A 13,380-nucleotide genomic window follows, 5' to 3' on the forward strand; every position below is an offset into this window, starting at 1 on the left:
AAAACTCAACAATAAATAAAGATAAAAAATACTCCAGTTTATTTATTTATTTATTCGCCATTTTTACATCTGAAAAAACTCATAATCGGAATGGTATGAATACCATAAGGGGTAATACAGTCTATACCAACCGGGCTGACACAGTCTATACCGACCGTGAACCGTTGTTGTAAGTCGAGTAAGAGTCATCGGTGAAGAGAAGATGATGGGGATAAAAGTTAAATGACTTAGGTTTTAGTATAAGGGGTAATATAGTAGATTCTATAGGTCTTTAATTAATATTAATGGTAACATAATAATTTCGCCTAGGAAAGTCGCCGCTTAGCAGGATACCAATAGTGGGATTAGTAGATCATATCCCTTAATTGTGATTTCTACTTTTGTATGGCATATTCCTCTTGTAAAGAGCTACCATCCTGTCAAAAACGAGAGTGTTTTCCGACATACATAAGGCCACCATCTACCAATTCTATTTCTAATTGTTCATTATTAATGGGTAATATTAAAATTTTGTTTATACTAAAGTTTCGAATCTCAAAATACGTTCGGAAAGTAGATGATTATAAGAGGAATATTCAATAAAACATATTAGCTTCAAATTCATTAGTGTTTGAGTTTTACAGGTAAAATGGTTCCGAAATCTCGATTGAATTTAACCATGTCGTACTAGAGTATGCTACCCAACAAGCCCGTCTAGCTCAGTTGGTAGAACGCAAGGCTCTTAACCTTGTGGTCGTGGGTCGAGCCCCACGGTGGGCGCTTTAAATTTTATACATTACCATTTGTATTTGTACTTCTCCTACCATTTATAATCTGTAATCTTTCCCCTTATCATCTGACGACTCCAGTTCGAGGATCTTCTGTGTCACAACCTCCAACACCTCTCTTTTCCATACAACTTACAATAACCAAGTAAAGTGGCCCATTGACATACTCGTAAGTAACGTGTATGCTTCCTCTAATTTCCCTGCTCGACTAAGAAGATGATCTATCATGCATCCATACTGCTCAATTTGAGTGGAGAGAACAGCAATGAGGATGACATCATCAGGTTGTATTCAAATTTATTTGCAAACATGTCTATCAAGGCATTCCCTAATGAAGTAGAAATTTCGATATCCCTTTTTTGAATACAAGACTTAATCCATTTTCCTTGTTCATGAGCACCTAGGGCAGAGAGAACATTCAAAAGAGTAGTCTCGTCCGGCTTACACTCACCATTCTATGAAACCACAGATTTCACCGGCATTTAATCGAAAATCAACCTTGCATTCTTCACATCATCATTCCTCATATAACCAGAAGTCATAACATCCCAAGCTACTTCATTATCAAGACCCATTCTTCATCACAGCATTCCAATTTATCGTCTCCATAGACTTGAATCAACAGCCCAATTGCCAACTTCATCCACCATGATTCATATAAGCACAGACCATAGAATTCCAACAAACAGAATCTCTTTCTGTCATATCTTCAAACACCTTTATTGCACAACCCCACTATACTTGGAGAGTAGAAATTCAAAACAAAAACATGAACCCCCAAATAATCCAAGGAACTGAATTTAGCAGAGAAACTTGTAAGTTTTGGTAAAATGGAAGTACTCTGTTGAAACCCATGAATCAAAATTTGGAGATGGATCTGTTACCAACATGGTCATTAGACTCGAGGCCAACATCAAAAAACCAAAAATGGGGAGGCCATACCGGCCACTGCAACATACAACGGTCGCCCTACATCCCCGCAAGGATGCAAGCTACGATGTTAAACTACAGATCCTGTACGCTTAAACCGATGCTAGCTACTCTAGTCTGGTGGAATATAAACCAAAGGAAAATGATCAAGCCACATGATATGGGACTAAACTATCATAAGCAAAATAAAGTACCACCAAATATCTGTCTGTATAACTTCCCTTCCGAGCACAGTGATAAGTTCGGAATCCTAAAATGATTCTCAAATTAGGAATGGGATTTTTTTTTTTTATGATTTCTCTCTTTCACACAGATTTGGAAGAAATGAAAATGATCGACTGGATGGGGGTTCCTTCTACATCTATCAGTGTGTTTTTTTTGGGTTTTGGAGTCATCTTATTAACTCACAAGTAAGCAACAATTTTTGAAAGTTGATGTATTTCTATCTATCTACCATTTTTCATGCGGATGCAAGATGTGGAAGAGGAACCAAGAACTCTCAAGCACTTCTTATTAACTCAAAGTATGCAACAAAAAAGGTCCCTTTTTTCAGGCGCCTAGTACCGTTGACTCTAATTCTGAGATACATAAATACGAACTCAGACCTCAACAAAAAAGTTTCCAATCTATGCCGCGTGTAGAAATATTTGAAAATTTTGAGTCTGGTGATAGCCCCCAACATAATATTGGGTGCTTCCAAAAATTGACGGGCGAGTCAAACCGAAAGTAGGGCTAGACTCGCTCGTCTCCAAAGAGATGTGTTCGCTTTGGTGGGTGTCGGCACGGCCCGTCGTCACTATACGATCATTAACAGGACGCCTTTCACCCCTGACAGGACAGGTTAAATTTTACTCGGCTCATGTTGCCTTTAGTTATACACAAGCATTGACCTCCATTCACTCTGACATAAACGATGTGGGACTAACAATATTTCGATTTTTCTCTGCATTGGCTCTTAAGGTCTGTTTGTTGTTTAAACATAACTTAGATACAAGAAATATTATGTCACTAAATAAAACCCAAACACTTCATTCATTGATTTCACCGAATGATGATCACATCGCATGAATTCTCCAACTCCAACTGACGTAATTAAAACAAAACACTTTCTTATTCGATACCTTAACTTTGGCGGAAATCTAGTCCCATTCCAATTCTACTTCCAAAATCTGGCGGAATTAGGATTTTCCTACTTAGATTTCATTGTACAAGGTTTCGGATTTGGCCATTTTTTTTCAGTAAACAGAAACAAAATCTACGGTGTATAATGATCCACGTCATTCTAAACAGATTCCACCTGGCAACAGCTACTCCTTTTCTCCAGATGAGTCAGTCTTGTTACCATCAGAATCTCAACCCTGAATTCTCACCAATATCCCTGTTCTTCATATTCTATCTCAGAGCTACAGAATTGTTCTTTGCTAATAGTGAGTCAGACATGTTCAAAGTATGCTGCTGCCAGTCAGTCAACCGGTTTCCAAATTCCAACCAAAGGCATGAAACAATTTTTTTTATTAACTACCAAGCCAAAAAAAACCATGCTTGCAAGAGTAAAATGTATTACTTATATAAAGTGTTGATTAACCAAACATAAACACCTATTTGACAGTATACATGTAGATTAACCTATTTCACTGTTTGAACTCGGCAATTTCAAATACTCGAGCAGTTTGATCGATAGAAACAGAAACTAGGAAATCTAAATTTGCAGAGGGAGACAGGGACTGAATGGCATTAGAATGACCGTTGAATGTCTTCACACATTCCCCTGAGAGGCTATCCCATACTCGTACTTTACCATCTAGACATCCGGTAACCACATACCTAGATGATCCTAGCCATACCAAGCAAGCTACACCATCCTGCAGAAGCAATTAGATTGTTACAACTAGTTAATAGTAAATGCTAGTAAATTAAAATCATGAGTTCCCACATTAAAGTTTTGACCATGGTGATGCAACTCAGTAGGGTGAAAATTAACAGTATTTCTTGGGTGCAGGGCGAAACAGCAACGTCTCATGGTGATGAAGTTTCTTTGTTCAAGTTTTCGCCAGAAAAGAAGAAAAAAATCTCTACTCTCTAAACACATTTCAGTCATTTTCACAAACAAAAATCCAACCAACTTTTGACTGAGTTTCTGTCAGGACGATCAACTTGGTGAGGATATCAACTTCATCTCAAAGAAATATCAGGTAATGGATCATTTACATGATCACTTGATGCCTAAAAAGTAATCGGAAAGAACATTTTGGATGTATCTTAGCCAACCCCTATCGAGCCTTACCTCATGATCACATGATAAGCGTACAGTTGATCGTTGCAGGTCCCAAATGATGAGTTTCTGATCAAGGCCACCAGTTGCAGCAAAAGGGTGGCTACAAACGAAAGATAAATTATGAGAGGATTTCTACAGATTGCGATACAATGAAACTTGATTATTTAGCAGACAATTTTCGTATGTTTAATAGACCAAGACTCGTAGTTGTATTTCAACGTATTGATCATTTGAACATGTTTCCAATGCTTATCAGCTGTTTTAGAATATTCTTCAGAATTACTGCTAATTACAGGTTATGAGAAATAGTTACTTAAGACACCATTTCATATTAGATTAGTGGTTCAAACTCAAAATAAAGTGAACTCTGGCTCGACAAACAAGCTGAAATAGACTGAATACGCGAGTTAACAGAATATAATGTGCATTTGGCATAACTAATGCTAACGAGCCTCTTGGCGCTTGCATACTTTATCCTAGTAAAGCATCTCAGAAGTTTTAGTTCAGTGCAGGTAATCGAGATATCAATAATACCTGGGGGAAAGGCCAATGCACTCAACCGAGTCAGTGTGAGATAGCAGAGAATTAATCACCTGAGAGGAAGAAATAACATTTTAGAAACCGAATCTCTAAATTTCATGATAGATCCATCAATGCTGAAAGCTTATGCTTATTCACCATCATAAATGTAAGCACAATTCTCTGATCATGTTTACATCAGTCTTGAGAAAAAATAAAAGCAATAAATGATTGAGAGGACAGTGGTAATAAAGGAGACGGACCTTTCCAGTTATTAAGTTCACTATGTGAACAGAGCCATCATTCGACCCTGTAATAGCGAGACTGGAGTCCGAGCTGATAACTAAGCATGTCAAACCTTCGGTATGATATGGATGACCTAGAAGAGAAGAAATCCTTTTAAGAATCAAGCAAAATGAAAAAAAAATAAAAAATAAACATAATAGAATTTTTATGCCACAGCAATACATGAGGCACATCACTATTAGACGACTCTTCACTACTCAGTGTAATATATTTAAGTTAGCAATTTGTGATAAAATTGAAAGTAAAATAAAGACTATACAGTGCCAAAGTACCACTAATAACGTGCAAGTTCTCTCCGGTTTTAGGGTACCAAACTCTTAGTGATTTATCATCAGAACCGGTACAGATTGTTTTACCTGCAAATCAAGCAAACAAAGAACAAAAGTTTACATCCTAAGACTGGGTAATGAAATCTAATAACACAGCGAGCTACGCGTCGAAATATACCATCAGGGGTAAAATCACCACAAGTAACACTGCTAGCATGACCGGAGAACATATTCAGATACGCATTTCTATCAGCATTCCATAACCAAACAGTGCCATCCTCTGACCCAGCCAAGACTACATGTCCTCTTGGATGCCACCTGACCCACTGAGAGTATAGATAGTTCAGTAAAATAAATTTTATCAAATAAAGATTTCATAAACAGTTGTTTCCGTCATTATTTCACCTCAATTCCTCCTCCAGGACCATCAAGTGTACACTTGAGACTACCCGAAGGCATGTCCCACACTTGAATAGTTCCATCCAAGCTTCCTGTGGCAAGCAACTGTCCATCTATACTGAAGGCTAAACTTGACACAGAATCTTTATGACCTGCAAAAAAGAACGAACTGTTTCTTATTACAACTAAACAAAGTACAGTAAATACATGATATTAGAAGTCTATAAAAGACTAAAAGTTATTATGGACGTACAAGCAGAAAAGAATTCAAGAAAACAAAGCATCGAGTATTTGATTGCAGCCGATATGGTGTTATTAGTTTCACCACAGGCATACCTTGGAGTTCTTGAGCCCAATCTCCTACACCCATCTTCCATAGAAATCCTTTGTCATCTCCCCCTCCAGTTGCCACTAGGGTTGCATCAGTAGGACTACAAGCCACCGTGTATAATTCACCTATCCCATATTAACAAACACCAAGCATAAGAATGCGTAAAAAGTATCCTAATAGAGTATAAAACAGAATTAAATCAGAACAGCCTATCAAAATGCCTGATTCAGCTCTCAGATTGTCACATTATCAACCATAACAACAGTAAATCAAGAGTATACCAGTATGGCCTGTGAATATGTGCATGGAATCATCCGGTTCATCTGCAACCACAACCAAAACAAGCAAAAATATTACATAAGAAGATTTCTCAAGCTGAAAGTCAATTGAATCATCGCCATTATCATTATCTATTACTACTAATGAGACTGGTAACGCCCCTTCACATTGTTCACAATTACCATCTCCTTCACCTCTGCATACTCAAACTAGTGCTTGGCACTCTGACATTAGTTGCATGAGGCTATCAGGAGGTGAAAATGATGTTGTTACTGTTAAGTTTGATCCTAGTATGAGTAACAGCTTTATCGAAGGTGAGTCTCAAATTTTTTATCCACATGATACTGATTCCTCTTGAGATTACTTTCAAACAAACAACACAGCGATTTTTTGAGTCGTTAGAGATAATGGGGTTGTTGGGATCATTGTTTCATTAAGTTAAAACAGGGCAACAAGTTGAGCCAGCCAGTGAAAGGTACAGATAGTAAAAATCATTCAAAGTCAGCAAGGACTAGTTCTGGGAATGGCGTTCATGCAATTAGTGTTCATACAGTTGTTCAAGAGTTCAAGTAAATGTTACATGGAACCCTAATTGCAACACAAATGGGCAGTCTGAGGCTATTACTATGGACAACAGAAAACGATGACTGTACGGAAATAAAGGAAGGAGGAGATCCTTCAGAGTTTACTACTCGAGGGCCAAACAGACCTTATTGTATTTACAGTTTGCTGGTCAAAGTATAAGCTTAGCTTATTAAGATCCCAGCACCCATTTTAATCTGTTAATTCCCTTACTAAAGTAGGAGAATTAGGGTGATAACATATAACTATTGACCCCTCCGGCAACCATTCATCAGCCAATATTTTAACTTGAGAGTTTGAACTGACTGACCAAATGCTAAACCGTCTAACCACCTCAATCCCTTGACTGATGCTATTCCAAACCTTATGAAGCACACGAGTCTTAGGGAAGTACTTACCTTCAAGCAGCTGCACCCACAAATGAATTGGATTATTTGTTAACCTCCAAGCACGCCGAATAGAGAGCGCAATATTAAAATTCTGTGGATTTCTAATACCTAACCCCCCTTGCGCTTTAGGAGTGCAAATATACTTCCAAGACTTGGGGTAAATAGCCTCTTTGAGTCTTATCAAGCTTGCCAAGAACTTTCTTAGGCAGAGCATAGCACATCGTTTGATGGCTAGGGTAAGCCGAGACATTGGAGTGAACCAAAACTTTTCAACCAGCTTATGATTGAACCTTTCACTTCCAACCTCTCAAAGACACATAGGCCTACTTCAATATACAGTAAGTTCAAAATTTAAAGCTCTAGATCTATTAAAGAACAGAGGTGTTCCAAGATATCTTTCATTTTTTCGAAATCCTGTTCACTTTAAGCATCCTAGCAAGCATTTTTACAACGTTTATGATGAAAATGTTTGCTAAAGTAAAGACCAGATTCCTCAACACTTATAGACTCACCAGAGAAATTACTAAACATTTGTAAAATATAAGCAAGATCCCTTGCCTTAAGAACAGAAGCTTTACAGAAAACAAAACACTTGTTGGCAAACAGCAAATGGGTTATAGTACGGCAAAGCTTATCAACTTTAAACAAAAATGGAGATGATGGATTTCCCTGCCTAAGACCACTGATTGGTGCTAATGAAGGCCCTGAAGATCCATTAAGCAGAACTCGACATCAGACAGTAGAAATACATTCAAAGACTGAACTACAGTTACTACACCATTTATCATCAAAACCAAGCTTCCTAAAACTAAAATAACGAACTCCCATTTCATTCTATCGAAAACTTTAGATAAATCAAGTTTAAGAGCCAAATGCCCTGCTTTTTTTGATCAATTTTTATGCTGTGAATAACTTCATGCACAATGACTATGTTATCAACAATTTGTCTATTGGGTATAAAAGTTCATTGTTGAGGAGATATACATCAAAAAAAATATTTCAATCTATTAGCAAGCAATTTCGAAATCATTTTATGAAGAGTAGTACTCATGCTTATGGGTCTGTATTCAGATGGGAAAACAGGAGCATTAGTTACTTTAGGGATTATGTGATAAGTGTTGTTAGTATTTTCTGGCAATTTTCCTGGTGGGTACCCATCAGGGCTAGGGGACCCCCAATGATGCATAAATTTAAGCACCGCCCATATCTCATTTTATCAGGAACTATAGATAATTGATGCTTCTTAGCATCATATATAATATTAATAAACAGATTATCAGAAACATCATGAATTTCAACACTAGAAGAAGCACTAATATGCGAAAAACGATGTTTAACAATGTTATAAATCTGATCCTTATATCTTATCGAAAGACCTGAAGTATCTGTATTTTTATGAATATGATTATGCCAACATTGCTAGCGGGGGTGTCAGATTACTGAGGAGGGTACCAAAATCCGTATAAAACAAACTAGAAAGTCCTCTGTCTTATATGGATTTTAGTACCCTCCCCAATAATCGGGTACCACCTATTAGCAGCCATGTGATTATGCCTTCTTCCTATATAAAGCCTTTGTGGAAATAATTTGTAATCCTATCATGTTCCTTCAAAATTTTATCCCTGTTATTTTCTAACCAATATATATGTTTGATTCTATTCCAAATCAAAAGTTCAATCTCAAGGTTTAGCAAAAATTTCTTAGAAACAACATGTCCTGGATTTCTACTTTCTTGATCAATGTTTTTCAGTATCTCTATCTCATTTTTGTTTTTAAAATCCTCCATGTTCCACTCACGAAGTTCATTAGCAAGATCAGGAAAAGACGCAAGAAAATCAGTATCATTTCTAATCTACAAAACATTCCAAGCGTTATTTATAAATATATCAAATACTTCATGCTCCAACCAACCTACACCTATAAGGCCTTTCTATCTTAGGAATTAGGTGATTTTCTTCTAAAAGGATAGGAATATAATCTGACCCTACTCTAGTTAGATGCAAAACAGCAGCATTAGGATGAGCATGATACCAGCTATGATTTACCAACACCCTCCCTAATATTCCCAGCATCTTCCCCATTATTTGTCCAAGTATATGGTGTCCCAATGAAATTCGAATCAACCAGACCTAATTATTGAAAGGTAGATTTGACGAAAACTAGTAGCACCACAAATTGTATCATTACCACTCTCCTTCTCCCTGATGTTTTTTAGAATAAAGTTCATACCACCTAAAAGCACCCCTGGATACTAAACATGGCAATTTTATTATTGTATTCTTACCGTGTATATTAACCTGGTACATCTAAAGCACCATATAAACACGTCATATCCCAAAATTCATCATTCTGTGTCAACTCTAATAAGCAAAATATTACGTTTGAATTCAATCAAATGAACATGTATCAATTCAGACCCAAAACCAAACACGCCCCCAGACTTTCCAATTGACGGAATAATAATCCAGTCCTTGAATTTACTTTTTTTAAGTATGAACTCCATTTTATTCTGACCTAGTTAGTTCCAGAGATGAAAACCAACTCCGGTTTATATTTATCAACTAATAAACTGAGATGATTCAAAGTTTTAGCTTAGCATAACCCTGAGCATTACACGATAAAGTTTTAATGATTAACCTAGTGACATGGAACTAACAAAAAACAAGGCAACCTAAACTGCTTGTATATTAAACAGTGGCGTCAATGCAGAATATGTGATAACAGTGGCGTAAATGCAGAATAAGCATGTTGAGTAGACACATGTTAGGCTTTAAACCAGTCTTGTTCCGTTAATATCGAAGCTCCAAACTGCAACAAATTCTTATCACAGGATGATTCACTGCCTCAAACTCAATATTACTACCAGCTCTAAATCTAGCTTGTGGTCAGGGAGAGACCGCTCTTACAAGTTTGTTCCTGTGTTAAATTTCTACCGTCTTCTGCTACTACCTAATGAGCAGGGAAGTCTGTGTGTTAAATTTTAAGTCAATCTAAACTACCAAGAAACAAACTAATTTTCAATCAATTCAAAACCTTAAATAAGACCCTAGGTTTGCTGAAAATTGAAACTGATACATACCTTCATCAGGATCTGAACCCATATCTTCATCAGCATCAGGAAGATCTGAAATCCAATAGAGACATCGATTAAGAGATTGAGTTAAGTCAATAAAAGTAGAGATAGAAAAAGAAAAAGGAATTCCAAAAATACACTTGACCTTCTTCATCAACATTGATTTCTTCAAGAATATCTTCTTCATTTAAGTAAACTTCTTCTTCTAGGTTCTCATTCTCCTCTCTATCTTCATCGCGCTCTTCGTTTCCGTGTGTATTCATCGTTTCTCTCTTCTCTGTCGTCTTCTGATAATGGAAGCAGCCGTGAATAATAGAAGAGGGGGAGATGGGAAAGATGAAAGAGTAGGAAGATTTTTGCAGGGTTTTTGTTTCCCTCATCGGGTCCAAAACATATCAACTGGGCCACCGGCCCAAGTCCACTCAGTAGTCCCAATGTGTTTTCCGGATGTGCCAGTGATTCGTACTCCTACCTGGAAAATGATTCTTCTCTTATATATAAAGAAGAGATCGACGTGAATTACAAAATTTCTGCAAAATACTTTCATCACGAATATATGTTAATGGAGAAGAGTGCCATGGTGATCAAGAAGAATATCAACAACCTTGGGGTTAACATACAAAGGTTCGGTTCCATCTACTTAGTACTACTACTATTAGTACTGTTACTACCATATACGTCCGCAGATGGCGGTAGTAATGGATTTTTTGCATTGACTAGCCTAGGCAAAGAGGGAGGAATTTGTCTCGGTTTGGGTGTCATTGCGATACTCATAGTTTTTATAGGTGGTGGGTTGTGGGTCGTATGTCATAGGGAAACACATGTTGCTGTCACTCAGCATAGACCACATATTCCTCAATATAACAATGTTACCGGAGGTGGAGGAAGTGCAGAAACTCAAAAAAGAGGTCTTGATGTAAAGGTGATCGAAGCGTTCCGGGTGTTTAAACACCCTGATGTTAAGAATACAGAAAACGTACTGGAATGTGCTGTTTGTTTAAGTACATTTGAAGACGGAGATATGTTGAGATTATTACCATGTAACCATGTTTTTCATACTGGATGTGTTGATCGTTGGATAGTTTCTGAGTCTAGTACTTGTCCTGTTTGTCGTCGTGATCTTGAAGATAATGTTCCCGAAACCACTATTAATGCCGGGGATGTTGTAATTGATGTATTGGAAGCTGGCCAAGACCATACTGAGATGGCGATGGAGATGATTTCTGAAACACAGGACGAGCTGACCAATGTTGCAACGGCATCACCAGTTTTTGCAACGAGTTCTTGTCAAGGATAAAAAGCGTGCAGGTGCAAGGACCAAAGGATATATGATGCAGTTTGCTTTATTTGTTTTCCCGCGACATTAACTCGCAAAGATATATATATAGACTGATTCGCTTGATGGAGTGTTTATTGTAATTCTAAATTTTCTAATTTTCCGGTGATTTTTTTTTCTTGGGTTTTTGAAGCATACCAGTGATGTATCTGGTTGCACGAGTTATTTTTAATTTTGGCTAATACGTGATTTTTCTGTTCATTTAAGAGTTTTTATTCAAAAAGATTTTTGCAGGGTTTTTGACTCATTCGTGTCCAAATATGCGATGTGGCCCAAAATATATCCAGCGGGCCGGTAGCCGAAATCCACCTAGCAGTTCATATATGTTTTCCGAGGTGCCAGTAATTCCTAATCCCAGCGGGAGTATCTGGAACCGGAACTACTTTTTTTTTCTTTATATGAAGAAGAGTTCGCGAGACACAGCTGCAGATTCTGCACCCATGAATACCCAAAGCTGCTGCTTTGATAAAAAATTCGAGAAGAGAATCATGGCAAAGAAGAACATCATCGACCTTGGGGTTAACGTTCAATGGTTCAATTCCATCTACTTACTACTACTACTAATACTAATACTAATATTACTACCATACACATCTGCACAAAGTGATAATGATAACAAAGACGTATTCCAGGACATTTCAATCTTTTGTGGGGTGATGATCATACAACCATACACATCTGCACATCTACCATTCCGTAAAGAGGACTTGATTTGAAGGTGATCGAAACGCTACCGATATTTGTACACCCTGATGTTAAGAATCACGTAAACGTACTCGAGTGTGCTGTTTGTTTAGAAAATTTTAAAGATGGAGATGAGTTGAGATTATTACTACCATGTAATCATGTTTTTCATACTAAATGCATTGATCCTTGGTTAGTTTCTAGTTCTACTTGTCCTGTTTGTCGCCGTGATCTTGTTCCCGAAACCAAGGATACTGTAATTGATATATTTGAAGACCGAAGACCATTCTGAGATGGAGACGGAGATAATTCATTCCTGAAACACAAGATGAGCTACCGTGGTACAGAATCCAGATGATAATAATATTGTTAGTACAAATCTTCTATTAGACTATGTTCTTAAGTACTTCGCAACATGAGTGTCATTATAAGCTCATTTTTATATTCAGTATATATTTAATTAGGTGTTCACTGTTTGAATTCGGCAATTTCAAATACTCGTACCGTTTCAATCAATAGAAACAGAAACAAGGAAATCTAAATTTGCTGAGGGAGACAGAGCAAAACCAAGATCCATAAACCCTTTGTTATACCTTTCCAAATCCAAGATCCATTATCAATAGACCCAGCAGCTAAATTTTTGCAAATTCAGTAAACCCTTTGACCCACAATGCATCCTTACAAATGACCATCCTCCAAGCAAACTTAGTTAGGAGTGCTTCATTCACAATGGTAAACTGTTCAATGCCTAAACCTCCTAAACATCTAGGAAGAGCTATATTGTTCCACTTTTTAATATAGATACCGTTAGCGTTTTTCTTCTTATTCCACCGAAATTTACTTTGGATGAAATCCATCTTATTAGTAAACAGTCTAGTATCTATAGGGTTACAGTTTTATACGAGACAAAAAAGTTTAAACCGATGCTGGCCATCGGATCACTCAAGCGCTACCCCTGCTAATCTGGCACCAACCTCTAACAATCATGGGGTTCTCGGCTCATTCGGCTTCCAAATATGTGATGTGGCCCAAAATGTCCAATGAGCCGGCAGTCCATACATATGATGTGCCGGTAAACTGGAGTATGAAATCTTCTGACACCCGAACACATTAGAAGCGTTCCCAAGACATGGACTACAAAATTGCCACTAACATCTGCAGATTCTGCACCATGAATACCGCTCTCATCACGAATTTGGGAAGAGCGTCATGGTCGATAAGAACATCAATTGTTGGTTTAA

At 37.4% G+C, this 13,380-nt stretch overlaps 2 protein-coding genes and 1 non-coding gene across 3 annotated transcripts; 2 read left to right on the top strand and 1 right to left on the bottom strand.

Annotated features, from left to right (window-relative positions):
- Nucleotides 1-687: 687 nt before the first annotated feature.
- TRNAK-CUU lies at nucleotides 688-759 on the top strand. The gene has a single exon. It is a non-coding gene; the product is annotated as a tRNA-Lys (tRNA).
- Nucleotides 760-3,236: 2,477 nt separating this feature from the next.
- On the bottom strand, nucleotides 3,237-10,438 carry LOC113286975 (angio-associated migratory cell protein-like). The gene is made up of 11 exons (XM_026535630.1): nucleotides 10,265-10,438; nucleotides 10,126-10,170; nucleotides 6,078-6,119; nucleotides 5,802-5,921; nucleotides 5,472-5,617; nucleotides 5,245-5,392; nucleotides 5,070-5,153; nucleotides 4,755-4,870; nucleotides 4,507-4,565; nucleotides 3,982-4,072; nucleotides 3,237-3,559 (listed from the first exon to the last, which is right to left on the bottom strand). Exons 1-11 carry the CDS (start codon nucleotides 10,380-10,382, stop codon nucleotides 3,329-3,331), a joined length of 1,200 nt encoding a protein of 399 aa, XP_026391415.1. The 5' UTR covers nucleotides 10,383-10,438; the 3' UTR covers nucleotides 3,237-3,328.
- Nucleotides 10,439-10,681: 243 nt separating this feature from the next.
- On the top strand, nucleotides 10,682-11,416 carry LOC113290518 (RING-H2 finger protein ATL11-like). Its single transcript, XM_026540113.1, has one exon. The coding sequence runs from the start codon at nucleotides 10,682-10,684 to the stop codon at nucleotides 11,414-11,416; it is 735 nt and encodes a 244-aa protein (XP_026395898.1).
- The last annotated feature ends 1,964 nt before the right edge of the window (nucleotides 11,417-13,380 follow it).

The sequence above is a fragment of the Papaver somniferum genome, chromosome 6 (genome assembly GCF_003573695.1).
Source record: "Papaver somniferum cultivar HN1 chromosome 6, ASM357369v1, whole genome shotgun sequence".
NCBI classification, from domain to species: domain Eukaryota; kingdom Viridiplantae; phylum Streptophyta; class Magnoliopsida; order Ranunculales; family Papaveraceae; genus Papaver; species Papaver somniferum.

Bases quoted from the DNA above. Each gene is read 5' to 3' on its own strand.
- LOC113290518 (XM_026540113.1), top strand. From the start codon at position 10,682: ATGGAGAAGAGTGCCATGGTGATCAAGAAGAATATCAACAACCTTGGG.
- LOC113286975 (XM_026535630.1), bottom strand. From the start codon at position 10,382: ATGAATACACACGGAAACGAAGAGCGCGATGAAGATAGAGAGGAGAAT. The intron at 10,171-10,264 runs GTCAAGTGTATT...ATTGGATTTCAG, and splicing joins AATCAATGTTGATGAAGAAG to ATCTTCCTGATGCTGATGAA. The intron at 6,120-10,125 runs GTATGTATCAGT...TTGTGGTTGCAG, and splicing joins GGGTTCAGATCCTGATGAAG to ATGAACCGGATGATTCCATG.